The sequence below is a fragment of the Triticum urartu genome, chromosome 4 (assembly GCF_003073215.2).
Source record: "Triticum urartu cultivar G1812 chromosome 4, Tu2.1, whole genome shotgun sequence".
NCBI classification, from domain to species: Eukaryota; Viridiplantae; Streptophyta; class Magnoliopsida; order Poales; family Poaceae; genus Triticum; species Triticum urartu.
In genome coordinates, this window is record NC_053025.1 from 17,157,710 (window position 1) to 17,185,361 (window position 27,652).

Sequence of the window (27,652 nt, forward strand, 5' to 3'; positions counted from 1 at the left end):
AACATGAATCATGGGGGAGAATAAATGCTGCTGATGGGCTCAACAGCAACTCATCAGAATTTCCATATCACTGGACTTCCACCATTATGTGAACAATGTGATAGTATTGGTCAGACCAAAAGATGTAATGGTGCATGCTCGAGGAATCAACTATGAGTAAGACAACATTACGAATATCGTTGGTTCTAACTTGATTTGATGATAGTCCACACCCAAATCAAGGTTTGGACAAGACAATAGGTTCAACAACTGATCACGGGGAATAGTCGATGAAGATATCATCTTTCTTCAACACACACACACACACACAAGGATATCCCTTAGTGATGAGCTAAGTCAGACAAGCTTTTATCTTCCAACTCTCCAAGTTGTTGTTTGGCTTAACCAACTAGCTCAGGGGTATCCCACACAGATTCTTGGAGAAAAGCGTGGCTACAAGAGACCAACTTGATCACGAACTCAACATAGCGGTCAGGTGACAACCTGGTAACACTTCCGAGAAGATATTCGGAAAATCACGAACCACCGATATGTTACTAAGCTCGAGAACAATCTTGCTTTTCAGGGCAAGACGATGTGATCAAGAGAGTGATGGATTGACACAATCCTATCTCATTGATCGAGGAGTGCACCAGGGAAAATGGACTAGGTTGCACGATCAATCTTAGAATGATGATTCAATAGCCAACATGCTAAGAATGAAATTATTGTCCATTAACTATCAAGCAACGGAGTTTCTAGGAGTATTGATTTCACACGTCATGATTCACTTGTCGGCATTCCGGTTGCGACAACACGACACCGAGGAATGAATAATGATGGCGAGAAGTATCACTGTGTCAAGAATTCATAAGATGGTGTGCAATTCCCATGACATTCTTGACATAATACGGTAATACTTCAGGATAGAATAGAATCAAAAGCTGGATTGGCATTTTGATATGCGAAATACAACTACTTTGACCCAATCCTAGATATGGATGAGGTACTGGAGTTTGCTTCTCCTAGTCATTATGAAATAGAATGGCTTGACGGACCACAAGAATAAAAGGCACCGATAAACACGAATGCACACCTACTCTTGACTATCAACTGATAGGCCAAGGTCGGAATACAACTAAAGGGATCTGTTACGACCGATCTGTCAAAAAGATCTGTCTCGCTCCTTTGGTTCTTCCCCTCGCTCAATCTGTCTCCCTCGTGCCGCCGCCTCGCTAGGGTTCGGCTCCACCGTCGCCGCTGCCGCGCACCGCGACTGCCTGCCGTCACCGCGCACCGCGACCGCCTGCCGCCGAGCGCCTCGACCGCCTGCCGCCGCGCACCTCGACTGCCTACCGCCGCCGCCACCACCGCCATCCCGGCACTTCCCACCTTTGGCCTTTTCCACGATGCTCCGTCTCCGGCCGTCTGCCCTGACTCCCAAGCAGCCATAGTCCGAGCTCATCTACCCTGATTCCCTGACATCGACCCCCGAGCTTCTTTCCCGTCAATTCCCAGGGCTAGGCCATTCGCCGCCTTCCACGATCCATATCTTCATCGGCACCCTTTCACTTCTGTCATGGCAATGCAAGACCATCCTTCTCCGTGTGGCCACCACCCCCAAATCCTCTTGGATAAAAAATGTTTAGTGGGCGAGTTGAAAAATTCCACTACCGCAAAATCCAAGAATAGCAAAGGGGTTCACTTGGAGGTTTCTTTTGAAGCAGTTGACCCTCCAGCCATCTCACTGTCCCTGGTCAGCTGCGTTGATCAGACCGGGGATCGCTTGGCAGCACCGCCTCGTATACTTGGTGTAACTGGAGGCTTTGTACTGCTGGCTATCACCTTCTCGGACAGTGTCAACCGTTACTTGCGGTTCATTGACTATTTTGTTTACAAAGCAGGGCCCGATTTCGCCTCTCTTCTTCTTCTTCTTCTTGCAAGGCCATAACCGTCTTCTTTTTCGCCAAACATGGCTGCCATCTTGCCTGTTAGTGATAACAGTGAAGACTTTGCTGTCATTTTCCCACATGTTGAATATTTCAGTCTTGAGTCTCGCAAACATTACACACTCCACATATATCGATCTGACACGAATGATTGGCACTCTCATGTCGCTTGTATCGCTGAGGATAATGAGACAAGGAATGCCAGGGATAAGCTATTGCTTCTTAATACCATGAGCGTGGCATATGCAGAAAAGGGTATCATAGGTTGGATTGATCTTTGGTGGGGAATTCTCTTATGCAATGTTTTGGATAAAAAGCCTACCATCCGTTTTGTTCCGTTGCCAGTTCCGGAACCGTGTGATACGTCTGAGTTCCATTTGATGTTTGAGAATCTCACTCCAAGACCACACCGTCATGTGACGATATTCAATGATTTGATCAAATGTGTTGAGTTAGATTTTCATGTGCAAGATGCTTTCTTCAACATGAAGCGAGCAAAGGATTATGGCTGGATGGCTAAAACATGGACTAGATCAATTTATTCAGATGTTTGGTGTGATGGCTTGACGATTGATACGTCTGAGATATCTTTCACCGACTCAAGTTTGCCGAATTTGTTGCCTGGGATGTTTGATGAGGAAAACAATTTGACTTGGAAGAAATTGACTAGTGCTGGTCCTACATTAAGCTTGCTTGATGACAATGTTATTTACATTATGGCGAAGGAGAGCATGTGCCATCCGACAGCATATGTACTTACTGTGGACACCAAAAGTTTGAAGCTCGAGTCTGGTGCGCAGTGTGCTCCTCAAAAGACTGCGTGGTTCGAACCAACATATGAACCGTGTGTTCTTTTTAGCTCTTTTGGCACGACTTCAGGTACTCGTCCCTAATAAACGAGTTAACAAAAAATTGTAATAACCGGAAAAGCACTAGTTAATATGGTAGTCTGATAACACATGTAATTAGTTGCTTTTTTGTTGATGAAAACATTACTGTTGCCTTACATTATGCTTTGCATTTTTTTGCAGAGTTGGTTAAAGAATTTGAAACCAAAGGGACAATATTTGAAATCAAGGAAGGGCCGGTGCTCTCGGTGGTGTCGAAGCGTCTCCGTGTGCTGCGGAAGAAGCAGAATCGCATCGCGCAGATGGAGGAGTCCGTCGCTGCCGGCAAGATGCTTAACCAGGAGCAGAAGGAGCTCATGCACTCCAAGCCCGTCATCGCCGCGCTCATTGACGAGCTTGAGCGCCTCCGCGTACCACTCTCCACTGCTCTCACCAAGGAGCTCTCCACCGTCCCTGCACCTGCTGCCGGTTCCTCATCCTTTGGCTCCGATTTGTCCATCCAGGACCTCCTCGCGCTCATCTACTTCGGCTCCCTTTTTTATGTCAAGTCACCGAACGAGTTCATCACCACCATGGTTGCGTGCAAGAACGAACGGAGCAGCTGCATCACCCACGGCTACGTATGGGATGATACCGTGGACCTGCTCGTGGAGAACGACCTTGACGCAGTGTCTGTTGTGGCGGCCCTTGCCGCGGCTCGCCCTTCTTCCGCAGATGGTGTCTCCCACCATGACGCACTCCAGGACTGTGCCCATCATGCCTGCCTATGGCTAACCCGTGCTGATGCGCCGATCCACCCTGGCTCCTCTGTTACATGTGAGGGTTGATATAGGTTTGTAATTTGGTTTGATTTGAGGTGATTGCTGATTGAAATTTGTGGCCTTTTGCTGTAGATGCTGCGGTGAGGTCCAAGTTAGACAGGATCATGGCATCAGACTACTACACAGCACCTGCAGTTGCTGGGAACCATGGAGCTGAAGGTCTGCAGGCACAGATGAGCATGACCGACTCACCAGAGGCACCATCACTCAAGGAGACCCTAGCTGCTGAAAATCACAAGGTGAAATAGCAAATTGCACTCTTTAGTAATTTAATAGTATATGCTTAGCATGGTGAAGTGATCATTGCCCTGAAACTTTGTTCTGATCTTTGTCAACGATTGATCTGCTATAGTGCACAGTGCTCCTAGTATTATTATTATCATCATTGTTGCTGCTGCTGGTGCTTTTTGTGCTGATTCAGTAGTAATGATCAATGTGGATTATAGCTTTAATTGGAAAACTGTAAGGTCGATCCATTTGGGGTGTATATTATGCTGTTTCATATGGATGTTGTGCGCCGTTGCTTAGATATAACAGACAGTGCCTGTGCATTGGTGTTCTGGAAAAAATGCTGAAAATAATAACTTAAAAACTATGTGAAAGTGCAACTATCCCTAGGTGGTTTTGGTAATTGATAACAACATATAGCTCATTGAGCTAATGCTATTCCAAGATGATTATTTCAGGGAAGCTCAATGATTGGCATGGCATGGATGTGAAAGTGGAACCCTCAAAATGCTAAGGACAAAGGATTGGCTCAAGCTCAAAAGTTCAAGACTCCTCATTTTACATTTTAGTGATCCAAGATCACATTGAGTCTTTAGGAAAAGCCAATACTATCAAGGAGGGATGAGGTGTTGCTTAATGAGCCTCTTGCTTTATGTGCTTGGTGATATGCTCCAAAATCCTCAACCACTTTTCCATAGCCACAAATGACCTAAACCCTAAACCAAACTCGGTCATACTGATTCTTTCAATCCGGCGCCACCGAGTTTCACTTGTCATTTGCCACTGCCAAACCCTAGCAATTCGGTCCTACCGATAAGGATCTCGGTCTCACCGAGATGGGATTGCAAACTCTCTGTTTCCCTTTCATAACTTTTCGGTCTCACCGAAAGAGCAAATCGGTCCCACCGAGATTGCAATGTAAACTCTCTGTTTCCTTTTTGTAACATTTCGGTCTCACCGAAAGAGCAAATCGGTCCCACCGAGTTTACCTGACCAACTCTCTGTTTAGCTTATTGCCAAACTCGGTCTCACCGAGTTTGTGCAATCGGTCTCACCGAGATTACGTTATGCCCAAACCCTAACCGAATCGGTCCTACCGAGTTGCATGTCAGTCCCACCGAAATCTCTAACGGTCACTAGGTTTACCTTTTCGGTCCGACCGAGTTTGATGATTCGGTCCCACCGAGATTGGTAGATTGAGTGTAACGGTTGGATTTTGTGTGGAGGCTATAAATACCCCTCCACCTCCTCTTCATTCATGGAGAGAGCCATCAGAACACATACACCATTCCAACTCATATGTTCTGAGAAAGAACCACCTACTCATGTGTTGAGACCAAGATATTCCATTCCAACCATATGAATCTTGATCTCTAGCCTTCCCCAAGTTGCTTTCCACTCAAATCTTCTTTCCACCAGATCCAAACCCTTCCCTTTACATTCTTGCAAGTTGCATGCTTTACTTTCCGCTGCCAATATACTCTTTGCATGCTTGCTTGAATTGTGTGATGATTGCTTGACTTGTCCTAAGATAGCTAAAATCTGCCAAGAACTAAAATTTGGAAAAGGTTAAGTTTTTATTTGGTCAAGTAGTCTAATCACCCCCCTCTAGACATACTTTCGATCCTGCACTATGATCTTTGTATAATATTATGTGTAGTGCTACCACTATCTAGGTACAGGATGGTCTCTATTTTGATGGGTCTTCGCAATTTGCAAACATAGTAATTGAGTTTTTGTTGTATTAAAGATTATAAATATCACGTGCTAGAATTCATCATATTCCAGTCATGCAATAACATGATTGTTTATTGTACATTTGTTCCTTTTTTACTTTGTTGGCCATTACTTAAAATGCTGGTTGAAAAGAATAGCAATCCCAATCCCTGATATCAAAACATTCTGAAAAGGATACACATGTAAATTCTCTTGTATTTTATTACGTTTGTAAATTTAACGGAAAAAGCTGGCATTTCTGCAGCATGAGTGGAGAAACCAAGTTTAGCGCTCTGACAATATTTGTACCCATTGTGTAAAACAAGTTTGGAGGCGGCCTCTCTGCATTGCAGTGTGCAGGGGTAAGGCTTGCCTCGTATAATCCTTGCCCAGGCCCCACCTGGCGTAGGAGCTTCTAGCACCGGGTCTCTTTTTTTGTACAAGTTTTGTGCCTCTAAAGATTACATTTTAGAGCCCAGATTTGTTTCTTTTGCCCAGGCGCAAAAAAGTGTTCGTTTTTCCAAGAAAACCTACTGGAATCTGAATGGTTCAAACATTTGCATGTGCAATTTTACCTGAATTTTAGACACTCAGAATTATTTATTTACCGTCCACTTAAGGAGCACATGCTCCTGGGACCTGAGGACCATTTTACTCCTATCTGTCATTCTTACTTCTTGTTGCTTATCTACTTTATGATTACAAGTCTAGGACTTGTGACCAACATTACTTTGATAACACAACTTAATAGTTGTATATTCTTTGGGTCTGGTAATATATGTTCTTTGGCATCCTAGCTGTGTACTTCGATATTATTGCTAGATTACTTTTCTGAGTTGCAGATTCTCTTTCATAACTATAGATCATTCGTAATCTTTGTTAAGTCTCGAGGGATCTTCTTTGACTTCCATTTGAGGAATTCTTATTATTTTTAGACGCAATCTCCTAGGCGCATTGCAATGCTGCTAGTTGCAGAATCTATAGCCCTATTGTTCTTGCCAGTTTTGCAGTTCGTTGCGCAAGCTTGATTGTTGAGATAGTATGTAATTATTTACTCAGCATTAATATGACATGGGTAAAGCTCCAGCCTCTAGGGCTCATCATAAAATCACTTGCAATTTAAATATGTATAGAAGTTATAGTGTTGCTCTTTTGTGTGTGCTAACACTAAAGGTAGTGTCATTTTCCTAAATTGCAAAATGGGATTTCTAACCTAAGAGTTCACGTTCACAGTTCTCCATTCTTTATAACAACATTGTGATATTTTTAGTAACAATTTTATGCTGGCATCGCTTCTGCATTGATTTCCCTAGATTTAAACCTGTGTGTACGTGTACAGTTCTTTATGCTTTTAAAACTAAAAATCATGGTATATTCACTGTAAATCGTCCAAGCATCACCTACTGCATGTTGCCTCAGACATTATATTTAGAAACTGTACAATGTCCATCTCCACCTTTTAGTATTATGATTATTGGAACAAAAGCTAGACAGCACTGTCATCACCTTACTACACCTTTGGTAATATCACAGTTCTTTGGTGTAGAGTACTATTAAAATGCACCTACATACTCCCTCCGTCCGGAAATACTTGTCATCAAGATGAATAAAAGGGGATGTATCTAGATGTATTTTAGTTCTAGATACACCCCTTTTTATCCATTTTGATGACAAGTATTTCCGGACGGAGGGAGTACATACCTATGATAAATCACTGAGGTGGGGTACACATTTGAAATGATGCATTAATAATTATGTAGTTCTCCTGGATAAATTGTGCTGTCTTGCATTTTCCAAATAGCCAATCATGAACTTGGGTTATAGTTTAACTTTTGTGGTGTTTTCCCATTGTTTTGGGTTGCTGGGAATTCAAGTACTGTTTTTATTTTGTGCCATATGATGAGAGACCTTATCCAACTCACAGCGGTCGTCTGGACACTTAGTGTGTAATGGTGCATACATATTTTGCTGATGGCATTTCAGTTTTTTATGCATAAAGGATTTGATTTCCCGGAGAGCATTGTGTTAATGCAAGTTTTAGAATAACCCGAACTCCTGAAACTTTTGCCTCGGTCTTCACTGAAGATTTTTGGCGTTATTTGCTGGTGGTTGCCCTGTGAGCCATGCCCATGCTAGTGTCTTGGTAGTTGGTGTAGATTGATATAGAGAAGAAAATGTAGGTACATGTAATTGTTATTCTTGATGAGAGGGTCACATTTCCTAGAGGACTATATGGTTCCTCCTGGTTAGCCGTAGTCTGATTCCAAACTCAATGCCCTTAACTTACTCGATTGGACTCCTTGCCTCTGTAGGGTCAGTCGTATAATAAGTAAATATATCTCAAGCAGGACAGCAGTTGCACTTTGCTAGGAGGCTAAGCTGCCAGCTATAGTATTTTCTTTTCAGGGATGCCTTTTTTAATTGCACTGGATGCAAATAATCAACCACTATATCCAGAAAGCAAAAGCACTACTAATTTTCTGATACTAGCATATGTGATCAGTCATGACTATGAATGTTCACCTAAAGCACTACCATGTACGAAGTGTTTTCTGCAGATGAGATTAAAACAAGATATCTTGCTAGATTTATTATTTTGGTTACTGTGAAGTGCTTCTACTGTTTCTTAGTCGTGTTGGCTTGGTTATTCATTTTGTGTTTGTTCTAACACCCAGAAGCTGAGCTATGATAGACTGAAAAATGGTACACATTTTGTAATTATTAGATGAGTGTTTATATTTAAAATTTACACGGTTTTAATTGGAGACATTTTGAGGGGTCAAGTATTTTGTTTGTTGACCTCTGAAAGTAGAAATGATTAAAGCTTATATTGATCTTGTTGGTATGTTTACTTGTTGACAGGAGGACGAGGAAGATTCCTCACATGCCACAGAAATCGACAATGATCATCAGTCTAATGCAGCCGATGTGCAAAATGTGGTAATGACTGGATGACCTATGGAGTGTTTTTTTGTGTATATAATATATATCTGGCTGATACTAACATGCCAACTTCACGATGGTAAAACCCTCGTGAACCCTCGTGTGGAATATCGCGTGGCTAAGGCAGAGCAGGAGAAATTTGATGTGAAAGAACAAGATCAGATGTATGCCGAGCCAAAAAAGCGACAGTTTCAGCACCCTCGGCAATCTTGTCAGAACCAGCGAGGTGGTGATCGTGGCTGGAGGGGGGCCTACCCTAATGGCCGCAGCGGGCATGGAGGCGGCCGTGGCATGGGCAGCAAATACGAGAATGGGCGTGGAGGTGGTGGTGGTGGCGGCCGTGGCATGGGCAGTGGATACGAGAATGGGCGTGGAGGTGGTGGTGGTGGCTGTGGCATGGGCAGCGGATACGAAAATGGGTGTGGAGGTGGTGGTGGATACCAGAATGACTGGGGTTGTGGTGGCGGATACCAGAATGGTCGGGATGGTGGTGGCAGCAGCGGGTACCAGAACAGCCGGGGTGGTGGTGGCGGTGGCGGGTACCAGAACAGCCGGGGTGGTGGTGGCAGCGGCGGGTACCAGAATAGCCGGGGTGGTGGTGGTGGCGGCGGGTACTACAACAACGACGATGGTTACTACCAGCCGAGGAACTTGAACAACAGGGGCAGGGGCGCAGGGAGGTGGCCACGCGGACACCGAGAGGATTGAGGCAATGGCATATGTGGAAGTCTGGGAGGTCAGGAGAGGGAAGGGGCAATGTGGAAGTCTGGGAGCCATTTTGTTATTATAGAACTACAGAGTATGTAATAACCTAGCCTGTGGGTATGTCGCAATCCAGTCCTCCCCATCTGCGAGTTTTTTTGTTGCTCCAATGAGTGCATAATGGTTGGTTGGTAAATGTGGAATCTCGTTGAAAGCAGCTTCAGGTCATACATGTGTTGCTTCTTTTTCTGGCTGTGTGAGTTGTCATATATTTCCGGTTGGTTTATTATTTTTGTTAGATGTCTTTCTACGTCATTCCTGTTCATTTTCCAGTGTTTGTGTTTGTGTTACCTTTGTTTGTTCTGGCCTGTATCGTAGCTCTTCAAAAAAAGAAAAAAAATACTGTTTGTTTCGGTGAATTCTGATCGAGATTTTGGCTTTGTCTTTAATAATCCTGATAAGTGTCACCGTAGCCGATTATGCATAGTTGCGGCTAGGTCTTGCATGTGCAGGAGCGCAACTGAACACAAAAAAATGTTTTTACGTGAGGTCTACTTGCATGGTTTGTTTACCGTTGGGAAGATTCTGGGAGGACTTTGTCAAGCAACTGACCATTTCCGGTTTCTTGCAAGTTCTCCAGCTACTCCGATCGATGCTGGAGCGCTTGCTGGCGGGACGCTTGTCCTCCCTCGCCGAATGGGCACACATGGCGGCCGGGACAGAGACGCCAATGGGGGAACGCCCTATCCAATGGTTGCATGGTGGCCGGCCGAAAATTGGGTCGGCTGCCGTTGGCTTTTCCTTATGCATGCAATCAAAGGGACAGACCAGTACCGCTCTTCCATCGGTATTGTCTTCAGAGAGATTAAAATCTTTGTTAGTTTAAACTTTTTTCTTTTTTAAGATTGTTTTTTGCCCAAGGGGCTATAATACTGTAGCTGATTCTCTAGGAGCGTGTTTGGTTGATGTAGCTAACAGTAGCTGCATTGCATAGCCTTCTCAACTCAGTCTGGCTATGTAAATGCAGCCTCAAATGCATCATCTGCATGTTGTTTGGTTGCCTGCATGGGCAGAACCACACTACTGGTGTTCGGTTGCCTGCATGTTAGTGGACAAACCCAAGGCATGGTGTTTGGTTGTATGCAACGTCTGGTGTGTGGTAACCTCTTTGGCTAGTTGGTGATGTTACCAGCACACTTCGGCACAACCATGTAGCACACATCATAAGCAGAGCAGAGTATAAAAAGAGGATCAACTACTTAAGAGCATATTTCTGATAAGCAGTACCACACTTCATAACAGTTCTATGCATAAACCATAAACATAAACAGTTCAAAGCAGACTCGATAGTACTTAGGGAGGCCCCGACTCTACTCCTTGGCGGCGAAGGCTTCGTCGTGCTTCCCGCACTTGTTGACGACCTCAATGCAATCGTCGTCGAAGATGGTGACCTTGAGGGTGTCCGGAGTGAGGAGCTTGAACCTCACCATGTAGCCGATCTTGATCTGATGAACGGCTGCGTAGGTGGCCCAACCCTGATCTAGGGTCACCCTGCCATTCATCAGCTTCACTGTCACCTTCTAGGAGCAGCCGGTGTTGTTCCTGAGCTTGAACTCCGTCAGCACCGCGATGAAGTGCTTGGTGAAGTCCAGGGGCATGGGGATGCACTCAAGCTTCGGTGCAAGGATGACCTTGCAGAAGTGAGTTGGGCCATACTCCTGATGGTAGTGGTCGTAGTTGCGGCGCTTGTTGCTAGGGGGGCTCCTCCATGCCCTCATCGTCGCCACCCTCAGGTGTCTTCGGGTCTTCCTCGGTGGTGGGCGGCAGCAAAACCTCGTCGGGCATTAGGTGAAGGGGTTGCTTGCCCTTGTTGCCCCATCTCATTGCTCTCCTCGATCTACACACAATTCATGGAGTCAGGCACAACACAGATTTCATGGCTTATTGAAGAGCAAGTAGTTAAAACGGCATGACTGTCACTCTTCTCCTCCTCTCCATCGCCCCTATATTTACTCACCCTGCCCACCACTACTTACCCACTCCCTCTCTTCTCTAACTGTCAACCTTCCTCCTCCCCATCGCCATGAGCTCTAGCTCCAGCTCCAAAGCCAACCCCTTCCCTTGGGGTATTGGTTGGAGGGCCTTCTTCCTCGGGTGGTCGGCTGGTGACCGCACCAAGTTCGAGAACACCATGGAGGTGTGCTCGAACTTCGGCTCCATGCTTGACATGCAGAAGGAATCTAATGCAGTGTTCATGAAGGCCATTGCAGAAGAGCTGAAGACGTTGATTCCTGACACAGCGAAGGGTGCGATGGCAGTTGACATCATTCGCTGGGCCATGAATCAGGCCGTCTCCGACGACGGTAAACAGAGGAAGAAGTGGTGCAAGTACAAGAACTACTGGGCTCCTAATGACAGCCGTGCCGCAGTGTACTGGGAGACGGCTATCGCGCCACCGGCGGTCATCGGTGGGGAGCCTAAGGAGGAAGAAGAAGCAATGCAGATGCCAGCAAGGGCGCCGGAGCCAGGCCGTCGTACCTGGCAGATCGACCCCGACTCCGCCGAGGACGACGACGATGACCCGCCGGCCCGCACGGCGATGAAGAAGAAGATGAAGGCCAGCAGCTCGACCCACCGCTCCGCACGCCGGTGACGGCCGCCGCGGTGAGCCGGTGTCCGTTGTGTACCCCCTATCCCCCAATCCCCCTTCTGCATCCGCATCTACCTCTATTCCGATCTTGCATATATGAACTCGTATGAACTGGTATGAACTAGTATGAACTACCCCTATGCTTATCTACCTCTATTCCCCATTCCCCTCCGCCGTGGATCGAATCTATCGCCGGATCAAACAGGAAAAAGTTTTGCATGTCGAACAAAGAGAAGTGCTTACCGCCATTGCCGCGGGCCAACTGCTGATCCGCTCGCCGGTGATGGAGTCCGGTGGTCTTCTTGCTCTGCTCCGATCCGCCGCCGCCGGTGAGAGTTGGGAGAGTGGGGAAGAGTGGGGAGAGGGAGCGGTGAGGGGCGGTGAGGCTAATAACTGCCGGCGCTTCGGGAAGCAACGTGGCTTCTCGAGCGTGGCCGCGCACGTGCAGTCTTCGCCGCCCACGTGCACCGCTCGGGCATGGCCTTGGAGAAACTGCCGATTCGTGCGTTCCCAGGGAGCCAGGCCCAGGAGTGCTTTAAGGTTCGTGTCATGCGGGCCGAACAGTGAAAGCAGGCAACCAATCGACCCGTTTTCGTCCGGCGCGAGCCAGGCCGGGCCTCATGCAGGCTACCAAACACGCCCTAGCTGCTCACGGTGCACGTATGAGCCATGCATCCTCAGCCTTGTGGCCGGATGGGGCTCCAGATTTTGTTCATGCGTTAATTGCCAGCAATTTGACTGGCCGTTCTGGTTAATGGAATAAAGAGTATTCCGGCTCAAAAAAATTAAAAAAGCTCCAAAGCGGAAACGCCTCCTCATCTCGAATCTTGCTTTTTTTAAACACAGTACACTAGTGCCATCTCCTTGGCTTTTGTGCCGGCATTGGTGGCCTCGATCTCTAGCTTCTTGAGTTGAGCGGCCTCCTCTATGTCGAGCTTCCTCTTCTTCACGGCCTCCTCCATGTCAAGATTCTTCGTTTGAAGATCTAGGTATATCTTCATTTGCTCCTCCTTCCCTTTGCACCTGCTCTCCTCCCGCACTTCCTTTTGGCTCATCATGTTCTCCGAATTTCCTTGCAAGGCTATAGAAGACACATCACGCTTCTCGTTGGCCTTTGAGCTTGTCTTGCCCCTCGGCCTCTTGAGCACGTCTCCCTCATCATCCATGGCCGCCTTCTCTCCTATATTCTTCTTAAGAGCATTGTATTGGTCCTTGAACTTGGGGCAATCTTTGATGAGCACCCAACAATGCCCAACATGAGGAGGGTGTGTGCCTTGGAGACGGTGGACTCCTTGTCGTCAAGGTTGGCCTGGTGCTGCAACGCACGCCGCAGGGAACACTTGGCGGCATACTCGACGACGGCCTTCTTCTCCGTCGCGACAGTTTGCCGGTTCCTCCTCTTGGCCGATTCGGCATCGAGCTTGGCGGCCTCCGCCGATGTGAGCTCCGACCGAAGCTTCTTCACAGGCTTCGTTTTCTTCGCCACGGGGTGGGCGGCCGGTGGTGGGTTGCCGGGATTCGCCTCATCGGCCATGGTGGATGGAGGGAGGGGGAAGGCTGAGGATGCGCGAGAGTGGAGGGTGAGGCCCGGGAGCGTTTTGGAGGAAAGGGAGGGAAAGTGGCTGCCTGTGCCACCGACGGGCGGGCCAAGAGGACAAGGGCACGCGTCACGCCCATGCGCGTGCTGTCCGTTCTGCCGCAAACTCGTCTCAATCTTGGGCCAGGAGTGGGTCGGAAGCAGACAGAAAACGAACGATGGTCTATTTACGGTCACGTGTTGGAGGTCCTGCTTTGTCCATTTACCCCCAAACGGACATGGACGAGCCATTTGGGGTCGTGCGTTGGAGTTGGCCTAAGCCATCGACCCAATTTATACAAGTCATATGCCACCGGGCAATCCTCTAGTCAATCGTGATCCCTTCTAATTCCTATCATTTTGGTTAATTCACTTAATCCCTTCCCGATGGGGATTATTCAAATCCATGCAGTGCGCATCAAACTGGTGCATGCAAGCATACAAGCCCAATACAGCTGAAATATGTCTGCATGTAAAATGAAGCATCCTCAGCATCAGTTTATTACAGTACCATGGAGTTGAAAGCCAAACAATTTCTTGATCAGAAAAGGGAAACGTTCCTGGTAAAAAAAAGAGGAGAAGCAGGTTTCGTACACAGACAATATATGAGATGGTCCAGGAGATGTCCGCGACCTAAGCAAACTGAAAATTGTTGTTTGCAAGAAAAATTGAAATAGCTAAGCATGGTCGTCATTACTGCCAGATGCGCCCCATTCATTAAATGAGAAGGAGGTTTAACAAGGTATCCAGGCACCGGCCAAAGGCCAAAAAGAAAAATACAAGCCGTTACTCTCCCGGCATCAGAAGACCCAAATGTTTCGCCCCTGCTAGGATCTATAGCTTCGCCTCGTGCTTGATTGGTTGGAGAGTGCTAAACGTTGGAGCGGAGCGGCCTCGAAAAACCCGTGCGTTCCTCTCATCCCAAATTGCTTTTGAAACGAGCATAAAGATAGAAGGCATCACTTTCTTGTGTGCACTATGGGCGGAAGCCGATTCACACCATCAATCATGGATGCTCGTGTAAGTCGCCCAACCAAAAGTATCCAAATCAATGAGTTGAAGGCAAACTCTAACCATCTCCCAAACTCTCAAAGTGTATCTACATTGGAAGAAAATGTGCTCGACCGTCCTTGTTCACGCCTACAGAGGGTGCACGGACCACTGTTTGGCCACCCTCGCTTGGCCAAGCAAACGGATGTCCATAACCTGTCTTGGATGGCAAGCCATGCAAGAAAATTGACTTTCGGGGGGGGGGGGCAGAATCTCCAAACAACCTTGTACATGGCAGAACGGGTGATGGTCAAGTAGTGCACGTTATAAGCCAAAGACGCAGAGTACCTCCTGAAGGAAATATGCCCTAGAGGCAATAATAAAGTTATTATTTATTTCCTTATATCATGATAAATGTTTATTATTCATGCTAGAATTGTATTAACCAGAAACATAATACATGTGTGAATACATAGACAAACATAGTGTCACTAGTATGCCTCTACTTGACTAGCTCATTGATCAAAGATGGTTAAGTTTCCTAGCCATAGACATGAGTTGTCATTTGATTAATGGGATCACATCATTAGGAGAATGATGTGATTGACATGACCCATTCTGTTAGCTTAGCACCCGATCGTTTAGTATGCTGCTATTGCTTTCTTCATGACTTATACATGTTCCTATGACTATGAGATTATGCAACTCCCGTTTACCGAAGGAACACTTTGTGTGCTACCAAACGTCACAACGTAACTGGGTGATTATAAAGGTGCTCTACAGGTGTCTCTGAAGGTACTTGTTGGGTTGGCGTATTTCGAGATTATGATTTGTCACTCCGATTGTCGGAGAGGTATCTCTGGGCCCTCTCGGTAATGCACATCACCTAAGCCTTGCAAGCATTGCAACTAATGAGTTAGTTGCGGGATGATGTATTACGGAACGAGAAAAGAGACTTGCCGGTAACGAGATTGAACTAGGTATTGAGATACCGACGATCGAATCTCGGGCAAGTAACATACCGATGACAAAGGGAACAACGTATGTTGTTATGCGGTCTGACCGATAAAGATCTTCGTAGAATATGTAGGAGCCAATATGGGCATCCAGGTCCCGCTATTGGTTATTGACAAGAGAGGTGCCTCGGTCATGTCTACATAGTTCTCGAACCCGTAGGGTCCGCACGCTTAACGTTCATTGACGATATAGTACTATGAGTTATGTATGTTGGTGACCGAATGTTGTTTGGAGTTTTGGATGAGATCACAGATATGACGAGGAACTCCGGAATGGTCCGGTAGTAAAGATTGATATGTGGATAGTAGTGTTTGATCTCTGGAAGGGTTCCGGAATTCACCAGAAGGGGTTCCGGATGTTTCCTGAAATGTTTGGGCACAAGAACACTTTATCTGGGCCAAAGGGGAAAGCCCACGAGGTTTTTGGAAAGCGCAAAAGGAAGTTTTGCGGAGTCCAGGGGCCAGACGCCAGGGTCCCTGGCGTCTGGGTCCAGACGCCGGGAACCCTGGCGTCTGGCCCTAGAGTCCGAGAAGGACTCTTGCCTTTCGGGTGAAACCGACTTTGTGGAGGCTTTTACTCCAAGTTTCGACCCCAAGGCTCAACATATAAATAGAGGGGTAGGGCTAGCACCCAAGACACATCAAGAAACACCAAGCCGTGTGCCGGCAACCCCGTCTCCTCTAGTTTATCCTCCGTCATAGTTTTCGTAGTGCTTAGGCAAAGCCCTGCGAAGATTGTTCTTCACCAACACCGTCACCACACCGTCGTGCTGCCGGAACTCATCTACTACTTCGCCCCTCTTGCTGGATCAAGAAGGCGAGGACGTCACCGAGCCGTACGTGTGCAGAACTCGGAGGTGCTGTGATCGGGAAGACGTTCGACTACATCAACCGCGTTGATATAACGCTTCCGCTTCGGTCTACGAGGGTACGTAGACAACACTCTCCCCTCTCGTTGCTATGCATCATCATGATCTTGCTTGTGCGTAGGAATTTTTTTGAAATTACTACGTTCCCCAACAGTTGTATTAGAGCCTAGGTTTTATGGTTTGATGTTATATGCACGAGTAGAACACAAGTGAGTTGTGGGCGATATAAGTCATACTGCTTACCAGCATGTCATACTTTGGTTCGGCAGTATTGTTGGATGAAGCGGCCCGGACCGACATTACGCGTACGCTTACGCGAGACTGGTTCTACCGCCGTGCTTTGCACACAGGTGGCTGGCGGGTGTCAGTTTCTCCAACTTTAGTTGAACCGAGTGTGGCTACGCCCGGTCCTTGCGAAGGTTAAAACAACACCAACTTGACAAACTATCGTTGTGGTTTTGATGCGTAGGTAAGATTGGTTCTTGCTTAAGCCCATAGCAGCCACGTAAAACTTGCAACAAACAAAGTAGAGGACGTCTAACTTGTTTTTGCAGGGCATGTTGTGATGTGATATGGTCAAGGCATGATGCTAAATTTTATTGTATGAGATGATCATGTTTTGTAACCGAGTTATCGGCAACTGGCAGGAGCCATATGGTTGTCGCTTTATTGTATGCAATGCAATCGCCCTGTAATGCTTTACTTTATCACTAAGCGGTAGCGATAGTCGTAGAAGCATAAGATTGGCGAGACGACAACGATGCTACGATGGAGATCAAGGCGTCGCGCCGGTGACGATGGTGATCAGGACGGTGCTTCGGAGATGGAGATCACAAGCACAAGATGATGATGGCCATATCATATCACTTATATTGATTGCATGTGATGTTTATCTTTTATGCATCTTATCTTGCTTTGATTGACGGTAGCATTATAAGATGATCTCTCACTAAATTTCAAGATAACAGTGTTCTCCCTGAGTATGCACCGTTGCCAAAGTTCGTCGTGCCCAGACACCACGTGATGATCGGGTGTGATAAGCTCTACGTCCATCTACAACGGGTGCAAGCCAGTTTTGCACACGCGGAATACTCAGGTTAAACTTGACGAGCCTAGCATATGCAGATATGGCCTCGGAACACTGAGACCGAAAGGTCGAGCGTGAATCATATAGTAGATATGATCAACATAGTGATGTTCACCATTGAAAACTGGTTCTGTTGCGTGATCACTTAGAAGATTAGAGGGATGTCTATCTAAGTGGGAGTTCTTAAGTAATATGATTAATTGAACTTAAATTTATCATGAACTTAGTCCCTGATAGTATCTTGCTTGTTTATGTTGATTGTAGATAGATGGCCCATGCTGTTGTTCCGTTGAATTTTAATGCATTCCTTGAGAAAGCAAAGTTGAAAGATGATGGTAGCAATTACACGGACTGGGTCCGTAACTTGAGGATTATCCTAATTGCTGCACAAAAAAGTTACGTCCTGGAAGCACCGCTGGGTGCCAGGCCTGCTGCTGATGCAACTGACGACATTAAGAACGTCTGGCAGAGCAAAGCTGATGACTACACGATAGTTCAATGTGCCATGCTTTACGGCTTAGAACCGGGACTTCAACGACGTTTTGAACGTCATGGGGCATATGAGATGTTCCAGGAGTTGAAGTTAATATTCCAGCAGAATGCCCGGATTGAGAGATATGAAGTCTCCAATAAATTCTATAGCTGCAAGATGGAGGAGAATAGTTCTGTCAGTGAGCATATACTCAAGATGTCTGGGTATTGTAATCACTTGATTCAACTGGGAGTTAATCTTCCGGATGATAGCGTCATTGACAGAATTCTCCAATCACTTCCACCAAGCTACAAGAGCTTCGTGATGAACTATAATATGCAAGGGATGGATAAGACAATTCCCGAGCTCTTCGCAATGCTAAAGGCTGCAGAGGTAGAAATCAAGAAGGAGCATCAAGTGTTGATGGTCAACAAGACCACTAGTTTCAAGAAAAAGGGCAAAGGGAAGAAGAAGGGGAACTTCAAGAAGAACAGCAAGCAAGTTGCTGCTCAGGAGAAGAAACCCAAGTCTGGACCTAAGCCTGAAACTGAGTGCTTCTACTGCAAGCAGACTGGTCACTGGAAGCAGAACTGCCCCAAGTATTTGGCGGATAAGAAGGATGGCAAGGTGAACAAAGGTATATGTGATATACATGTTATTGATGTATACCTTACTAGAGCTCGCAGTAGCACCTGGGTATTTGATACTGGTTCTGTTGCTAATATTTGCAACTCGAAACAGGGACTACGGATTAAGCGAACACTGGCAAAGGACGAGGTGACGATGCGTGTGGGAAATGGTTCCAAAGTCGATGTGATCACGATCGGCACGCTACCTCTACATCTACCTTTGGGATTAGTATTAGACCTAAATAATTGTTATTTGGTGCCAGCGTTGAGCATGAACATTATATCTGGATCTTGTTTGATGCGAGACGGTTATTCATTTAAATCAGAGAATAATGGTTGTTCTATTTATATGAGTAATATCTTTTATGGTCATGCACCCTTGAAGAGTGGTCTATTTTTGATGAATCTCGATAGTAGTGATACACATATTCATAATGTTGAAGCCATAAGATGCAGAGTTGATAATGATAGTGCAACTTATTTGTGGCACTGCCGTTTAGGTCATATCGGTGTAAAGCGCATGAAGAAACTCCATACTGATGGACTTTTGGAACCACTTGATTATGAATCACTTGGTACTTGCGAACCGTGCCTCATGGGCAAGATGACTAAAACGCCGTTCTCCGGTACTATGGAGAGAGCAACAGATTTGTTGGAAATCATACATACAGATGTATGTGGTCCGATGAATTTTGAGGCTCGTGGCGGATATCGTTATTTTCTCACCTTCACAGATGATTTAAGCATATATGAATATATCTACTTAATGAAACATAAGTCTGAAACATTTGAAAAGTTCAAAGAATTTCAGAGTGAAGTTGAAAATCATCGTAACAAGAAAATAAAGTTTCTACGATCTGATCGTGGAGGAGAATATTTGAGTTACGAGTTTGGTCTACATTTGAAACAATGCGGAATAGTTTTGCAACTCACGCCACCTGGAACACCACAGCGTAATGGTGTGTCCGAACGTCGTAATCGTACTTTACTTGATATGGTGCGATCTATGATGTCTCTTACAGATTTACCGCTATCGTTTTGGGGTTATGCTTTAGAGACGGCCGCATTCACGTTAAATAGGGCACCATCAAAATCCGTTGAGACGACGCCTTATGAACTGTGGTTTGGCAAGAAACCAAAGTTGTCGTTTCTTAAAGTTTGGGGCTGCGATGCTTATGTGAAAATCTTCAACCTGATAAGCTCGAACCCAAATCGGAGAAATGTGTCTTCATAGGATACCCAAAGGAGACTGTTGGGTACACCTTCTATCACAGATCCGAAGGCAAGACATTCTTTGCTAAGAATGGATCCTTTCTAGAGAAGGAGTTTCTCTCGAAAGAAGTCAGTGGGAGGAAAGTAGAACTTGATGAGGTAACTGTACCTGCTCCCTTATTGGAAAGTAGTACATCACAGAAACTGGTTTCTGTGACACCTACACCAATTAGTGAGGAAGTTAATGATGATGATCATGGAACTTCAAATCAAGTTACTACTGAACCTTGTAGATCAAACAGAGTAAGATCCGCACCAGAGTGGTACGGTTATCCTGTTCTGGAAGTCATGCTACTAGATCATGATGAACCTACGAACTATGAAGAAGTGATGGTGAGCCCAGATTCCGCAAAATGGCTTGAAGCCATGAAATCTGAGATGGGATCCATGTATGAGAACAAAGTGTGGACTTTGGTTGACTTGCCCGATGATCGGCAAGCAATTGAGAATAAATGGATCTTCAAGAAGAAGACTGACGCTGACGGTAATGTTACTGTCTACAAAGCTCGACTTGTTGCGAAAGGTTTTCGACAAGTTCAAGGGATTGACTACGATGAGACCTTCTCACCCGTAGTGATGCTTAAGTCTGTCCGAATCATGTTAGCGATTGCCGCATTTTATGATTATGAAATTTGGCAGATGGATGTCAAAACTGCATTCTTGAATGGATTTCTAGAAGAAGAGTTGAATATGATGCAACCGGAAGGTTTTGTCGATCCAAAGGGAGCTAACAAAGTGTGCAAGCTCCAGCGATCCATTTATGGACTGGTGCAAGCCTCTCGGAGTTGGAATAAACGCTTTGATAGTGTGATCAAAGCATTTGGTTTTGTACAGACTTTTGGAGAAGCCTGTATTTACAAGAAAGTGAGTGGGAGCTCTGTAGCATTTCTGATATTATATGTGGATGACATATTACTAATCGGAAATGATATAGAATTTCTAGATAGCATAAAGGGATACTTGAATAAAAGTTTTTCAATGAAAGACCTCGGTGAAGCTGCTTACATATTGGGCATTAAGATCTATAGAGATAGATCAAGACGCTTAATTGGACTTTCACAAAGCACATACCTTGACAAAGTTTTGAAGAAGTTCAAAATGGATCAAGCAAAGAAAGGGTTCTTGCCTGTGTTACAAGGTGTGAAGTTGAGTAAGACTCAGTGCCTGACCACTGCAGAAGATAGAGAGAAAATGAAAGATGTTCGCTATGCTTCAGCCATAGGCTCTATCATGTATGCAATGTTGTGTACCAGACCTGATGTGTGCCTTGCTATAAGTTTAGCAGGGAGGTACCAAAGTAATCCAGGAGTGGATCACTGGACAGCGGTCAAGAACATCCTGAAGTACCTGAAAAGGACTAAGGATATGTTTCTCGTATATGGAGGTGACAAAGAGCTCATCGTAAACGGTTACGTTGATGCAAGCTTTGACACTGATCCGGACGATTCTAAATCGCAAACCGGATACGTGTTTACATTAAACGGTGGAGCTGTCAGTTGGTGCAGTTCTAAACAAAGCGTCGTGGCGGGATCTACATGTGAAGCGGAGTACATAGCTGCTTCGGAAGCAGCAAATGAAGGAGTCTGGATGAAGGAGTTCATATCCGATCTAGGTGTCATACCTAGTGCATCGGGTCCAATGAAAATCTTTTGTGACAATACTGGAGCAATTGCCTTAGCGAAGGAATCCTGATTTCACACGAGAACCAAGCACATCAAGAGACGCTTCAATTCCATCCGGGATCTAGTCCAGGTGGGAGACATAGAAATTTGCAAGGTACATACGGATCTGAATGTTGCAGACCCGTTGACTAAGCCTCTTCCACGAGCAAAACATGATCAGCACCAAGGCTCCATGGGTGTTAGAATCATTACTGTGTAATCTAGATTTTTGACTCTAGTGCAAGTGGGAGACTGAAGTAAATATGCCCTAGAGGCAATAATAAAGTTATTATTTATTTCCTTATATCATGATAAATGTTTATTATTCATGCTAGAATTGTATTAACCGGAAACATAATACATGTGTGAATACATAGACAAACAGAGTGTCACTAGTATGCCTCTACTTGACTAGCTCATTGATCAAAGATGGTTAAGTTTCCTAGCCATAGACATGAGTTGTCATTTGATTAATGGGATCACATCATTAGGAGAATGATGTGATTGACATGACCCATTCCGTTAGCTTAGCACCCGACCGTTTAGTATGTTGCTATTGCTTTCTTCATGACTTATACATGTTCCTATGACTATGAGATTATGCAACTCCCGTTTACCGGAGGAACACTTTGTGTGCTACCAAATGTCACAACGTAACTGGGTGATTATAAAGGTGCTCTACAGGTGTCTCCGAAGGTACTTGTTGGGTTGGCGTATTTTGAGATTAGGATTTGTCACTCCGATTGTCGGAGAGGTATCTCTGGGCCCTCTTGGTAATGCACATCACCTAAGCCTTGCAAGCATTGCAACTAATGAGTTAGTTGTGGGATGATGTATTACGGAACGAGAAAAGAGACTTGCCGGTCACGAGATTGAACTAGGTATTGAGATACCGACGATCGAATCTCGGGCAAGTAACATACCGATGACAAAGGGAACAACGTATGTTGTTATGCGGTCTGACCGATAAAGATCTTCGTAGAATATGTAGGAGCCAATATGGGCATCCAGGTCCCGCTACTGGTTATTGACAAGAGAGGTGCCTCGGTCATGTCTACATAGTTCTCGAACCCATAGGGTCCGCACGCTTAATGTTCATTGACGATATAGTACTATGAGTTATGTATGTTGGTGACCGAATGTTGTTCGGAGTTTTGGATGAGATCACAGATATGACGAGGAACTCCGGAATGGTCTGGAAGTAAAGATTGATATGTGGATAGTAGTGTTTGATCTCCGGAAGGGTTCCGGAATTCACCGGAAGGGGTTCCGGATGTTTCCCGAAATGTTTGGGCACGAGAACACTTTATCTGGGCCAAAGGGGAAAGCCCACGAGGTTTTTGGAAAGCGCAAAAGGAAGTTTTGCGGAGTCCAGGGGCCAGACGCCAGGGTCCCTGGCGTCTGGGTCCAGACGCCGGGAACCCTGGGGTCTGGCCCTAGAGTCCGAGAAGGACTCCTGCCTTTCGGGTGAAACTGACTTTGTGGAGGCTTTTACTCCAAGTTTCGACCCCAAGGCTCAACATATAAATAGAGGGGTAGGGCTAGCACCCAAGACACATCAAGAAACACCAAACCGTGTGCCGTCAACCCCGTCTCCTCTAGTTTATCCTCCGTCATAGTTTTCGTAGTGCTTAGGCGAAGCCCTGCGAAGATTGTTCTTCACCAACACCGTCACCACACCGTCGTGCTGCCGGAACTCATCTACTACTTCGCCCCTCTTGCTGGATCGAGAAGGCGAGGATGTCACCGAGCCATATGTGTGCAGAACTCGGAGGTGCCATGCTTTCGGTGCTTGGATCGGTCGGATCGTGAAGACGTTCGACTACATCAACTGCGTTGATATAACGCTTCCGCTTCGGTCTACGAGGGTACGTAGACAACACTCTCCCCTCTCGTTGCTATGCATCACCATGATCTTGCGTGTGCGTAGGAATTTTTTTGAAATTAATACGTTCCCCAACACCTCCCACAGGCCGTGTGTTTCCACAAAATAGTATCCTCCATGCCCGCTTGTAGCTGCACTCCGCGAAGGAGAAACCAAAGCTCTAGAATTGCCAAAAAACTGCCGGATGCGCTACAATGGCAGTGAAGTACATCCTGAGCTGGGTCGCAGGCAGCAGCTATCAGAATTCGCTCTCTGACACTCGCTCCGACAGAGATGAACACTGGTGTTTAGCGTCGCGTAAAATCTTGCGATTTTTCTGACTTTCTCATTCGCTATTTTTTCTGGTACAAGGAAGAAACGGTGGCCAGTAGAGATCCTACCTCGGCGCCATGATCTGGCTCACGCCCGTGCCATACCACGAGCACCAAGACCGGGTCCTAGCCCTACATGCACGGCACGCACAGTCGCGACACATGCCTAACTGAATTTAACTGAAAAATGGAAATTAACTACTGTTACCAATGACTAGATTAAGTTGTCAACAAATCACCCCCTAATCTTGTCGTTGCTGATTTATTTCCTAAGAACTCCAGTCATGCCGATCCTCCTCCTCAGCTCTTGAAACGCCAGACGTCCAAGTCCCTTTTTCAGAACATCAGCGAGCTGATCACTGGTTCGAATGTAGTCGATGTCGATCTTCCCTCCCTCCATGCACTCCCGGATGAAGTGGAACCTGATTTCAATGTGCTTGCTCCGGTCATGGAAGACGGGATTCTTCGACAGAGAGATCGCTGATTTGTTGTCGACGAACAGCTTCGACGGCACTGTCTCCTTGTTCAGCATCTCGTCGAGCAGCCATGCCAGCCAAATCCCTTGACACACAGCTGTGGTGGTTGCAATGTACTCGGCATCACATGAAGAGATGGCCACCACTCCTTGCTTTTGCGACTACCAGCTTATAGGGTTCTCATCGAGGAAGAAGATGGTGCCCGTCGTGCTCTTCCGATCGATGATGTCCCTGACATGATCTGAATCACTGTACCCTGTTAGCTTCAGCTCGCCCTTCCCGCGCTTGAACGCATATCCGTGCTCCAGCGTCCCTGCTATGTAACAAAGCAGGTTCTTCACCGCCGCATAGTGATTTGCAGCAGGGGCCTCCATGAACCTCCTTAGAGCCTACAGCGAAGCTTACGTCTGGCCTTGTGTGGGTCAGATACCACAAACCTCCGATGATGCTTTTGTAGTACATGACATCCACAGCATCCCCGACACCGTCCTTGCTTAGCTTCAATCTTGCCTGTATTGGTGTGCTGACTGGGTTGCAGTCTGACAGCCCAGCTCGCTCCAACAGACGCTTGGCATATGCCGTCTGGCAGAGCATGATCTGATCACGCTCCCGGTGGATTTCGATGCCAAGGTAGAACCTGAATTTGCCCAAGTCACTCATGCAGAACAGCTTGGTCATTTGCTGCTTGAAGCTTGCGATCTCCTCCATGTTCACGCCGGTGATGAAGAGATCATCCACATACACCCCAACGAGTAGCAGTGAGTTTCCTGTGCCTCGTCAGTACACCGCGTGCTCCGACGGACAACGCTCGAAGCCGAGTGTGCTCAGACTGTCATCCAGCTTCGTGTTCCACGCCCTTGGAGCTTAGCGCAGACCGTACATGGCCTTGCGGAGGCGCAACACCTTGTCTTCACGTATCCCAGCGGATGCTGCACATACAGCTCCTCGAGCAGGTCACCATTCAAGAATGCTGACTTGATGTCCATGTGGTGTATTTGCCAGTCATGGTGAGCGACGAGGGTGATCAACACACGCACCAAGTCCATCCGCGCCACGGGCGCGAACACATCCTCAAAGTCAATCCCTTGCCACTGGACGTAGCCCTTGGCTACCAACCTCGCCTTGAGTTAGTCACGAGATCTTGTATTACAGAACGAGTAAAGAGACTTGTCGGTAACGAGATTGAACTAGGTATGGAGATACCAACGATCGAATCTCGGGCAAGTAACATATCACCGGACAAAGGGAATTGCATACGGGATTACCCGGATCCTTGACACCGTGGTTCAACCGATGAAGATCTTCGAGGAATATGTAGGAACCAATATGGGCATCCAGGTCTCGCTACTGGTTATTGGCCAGAGAGGTGTCTCGGTCATGACTACATGATTCCCGAACCCGCAGGGTCGCACGCTTAACGTTCGTTGACGCTACAGTAGTATTGGGATATTTGATGATTGGTAACTGAAAGTTATATGGAGTCCCGGATGAGATCCCTGACGTCACGAGGAGTCTTGGAAATGTCGAGAGGTAAAGATTTATATATGGAAAGTCGTTTTCGGGATTCTGGAAAAAGGTGTAGTTTTTCGTTGTTTTACCGGGAAGCTTTGAGAAGGTTCCGGAGGGGTCCGGAAGTCCACAAGTGGGTCCACCAAGTCCCACATGCCAGCATGGGATGAAAGGGGCTCCTTGGCCTTCATGGGCCAGGCGCACCAACCCCTAAGAGTCCCATGTGGCTAAGACATGTGGAAAGGGACTAGGAGTCCAACTCCTACTAGGAGTAGGACTCCTCCCCCTTGGTGTCAGTCCTACTAGGAGTAGGGCTAGACTCCCAGCCCTCCCACACCTATAAGTATAGGGGAGGGGGCGCAGCAAGGCACCCCAACACATTGGCATTGGCTACTGCCCCGTCTCTCCCTCCCAGCATAGTTCTAGTCCACGGTTTTCACTTAGCGAAGTGCTGCCATTGCTCCACCACCACCATCTCCACCACGTCATCATGTTGGTTGAGATCCCATCTACTTCTTCCCTTCTCTTGCTGGATCAAGGAGGAGGAGATGTCACCGAGCCGCACGTGTGCTAAACTCGGAGGTGTCGTTCGTTTGGTGCTAGATCAGTTTGGATCGTGATTGGATCACGAAGAGTACGACTACATCAACCGCGTTATATAAGCTTTCGCTTAACAGTCTACGATGGTACGTAGACACACTCTCCCCTCTCATTGCTATGCTTCTTCTAGATAGATCTTGGGTGTTAGTAGGAATTTGATTTTCATGCAACATTCCCCATCAGCTTACAGTCAGGAGCAAAACTTTGGCTACTGCTTTTTTTGTCGCCGAGGTGCAAGGTAACTACAACGTCATACTAGGCCGTGATTGGGTTCATGCAACCAATGCGTGTCGTCTACTATGCACCAGTTTTTGATCAAGTGGGTTGATGATGAGGCAGAAATCATTTATGCGGATAACTGATGCATCAGTGGATTGTCAACATCCTAATGCTACTTTCTTAACAGGGCGCGTTTTAAACATGGTTAGTATTTTATGTATACATATTCTTATACATGTCGGCGTTCTGGGAACGGGGGTCCCCAGACTTGCCTGCCTGCGGCCTGCGGCGTGGCTCCATCAGCGGCCCTGTACGACCCATCTTCACCAGCAAACACTCAAGACCCTCGCGAGGGGCCAAGCCTCGCGAGGCGGACGATGCAAGACCTCCTCATGGGTGGCCTCACTAGGCTGGCTCGCGAGCAGCGGAGAGATCAAGGCAAGGGGCACCTTGTGAGATTCTAGTGACGTGAGCCATGACGACCAAGGCCAGGCGGGTGCTAGCGGGCGCATAGTACTCGTTTCCTCTTTGGTGCTAAAGGAGCAGGCGCAGGCGAGGGGTCCCGAGGCATCAGGCAAAGGTTTCCATATCAATGCAACGAGACCAAGACCAACAGGACGGCAGGACGGAGGTCATCGCAGAGCCCACGGCGGCGTCACCACCAGAGCCTTCGGCAGCCGAAGACCATCTTTTGTCAGGATAGCTTGTACTAGTTGTCCCCCTTCAAATTGGCCATTGTGGGATCCCTTCCCGCCTGATATTTGGGAAGAGGACCCGGGCCTCTATAAATAGGACTAGCCACCACCGTAGGAGGCAACTCATCTGGGATCGGATCCATTCCATCCTCACACACGCAAGCTCACCGAGCTCAAGAACACCTCTCCTTAGGAGGCTGTTCTTCCCTTGTACTTGTTCATCCATATCCTACAAGGCAATCCACCACACCACAATGGAGTAGGGTATTACACCACATCGGTGGCCCGAACCATTATAAACTCTTATGTCCCTTGTTTTTCGGGTTCGGCGGGCCGAGCTTCGAGATTGCGGTGAGATCGTGAGCTAGGGGGAGAGAGATCTTCGCACGCACCCCAGAGTTTGAACCTTAAGGTTTTTTTGCCGGAACCCGTGATCCGACATTTGGCGCGCCAGGTAGGGTGCGCTGGAGCCTCTCTTCCATCAGCTGACCCGCCAACACTCCGCGGTTCTGATATCCGGCGACCCGAGGACCAACGCTGACAGCTGGG

The 27,652-nt window shown here is 46.8% G+C and overlaps 1 protein-coding gene and 1 non-coding gene across 2 annotated transcripts; both read left to right on the forward strand.

Moving 5' to 3' along the window:
* The first annotated feature begins 2,391 nt into the window (after nt 1–2,391).
* Nucleotides 2,392–9,192, forward strand: LOC125554542. The gene is made up of 5 exons (XM_048718067.1): nt 2,392–2,807; nt 2,960–3,592; nt 3,670–3,836; nt 8,404–8,481; nt 8,701–9,192. The coding sequence occupies exons 1-5, from the start codon at nt 2,414–2,416 to the stop codon at nt 9,190–9,192; spliced, it is 1,764 nt and encodes a 587-aa protein (XP_048574024.1). The 5' UTR covers nt 2,392–2,413.
* LOC125555142 lies at nt 7,432–7,518 on the forward strand. Its single transcript, XR_007304570.1, has one exon. It is a non-coding gene; the product is annotated as a small nucleolar RNA Z161/Z228 (small nucleolar RNA).
* Nucleotides 9,193–27,652: the final 18,460 nt, after the last annotated feature.

Bases quoted from the DNA above. Each gene is read 5' to 3' on its own strand.
- LOC125554542 (XM_048718067.1), top strand. From the start codon at position 2,414: ATGAAGCGAGCAAAGGATTATGGCTGGATGGCTAAAACATGGACTAGA. The intron at 2,808-2,959 runs GTACTCGTCCCT...ATTTTTTTGCAG, and splicing joins CTCTTTTGGCACGACTTCAG to AGTTGGTTAAAGAATTTGAA. The intron at 3,593-3,669 runs GTGAGGGTTGAT...CTTTTGCTGTAG, and splicing joins CCCTGGCTCCTCTGTTACAT to ATGCTGCGGTGAGGTCCAAG.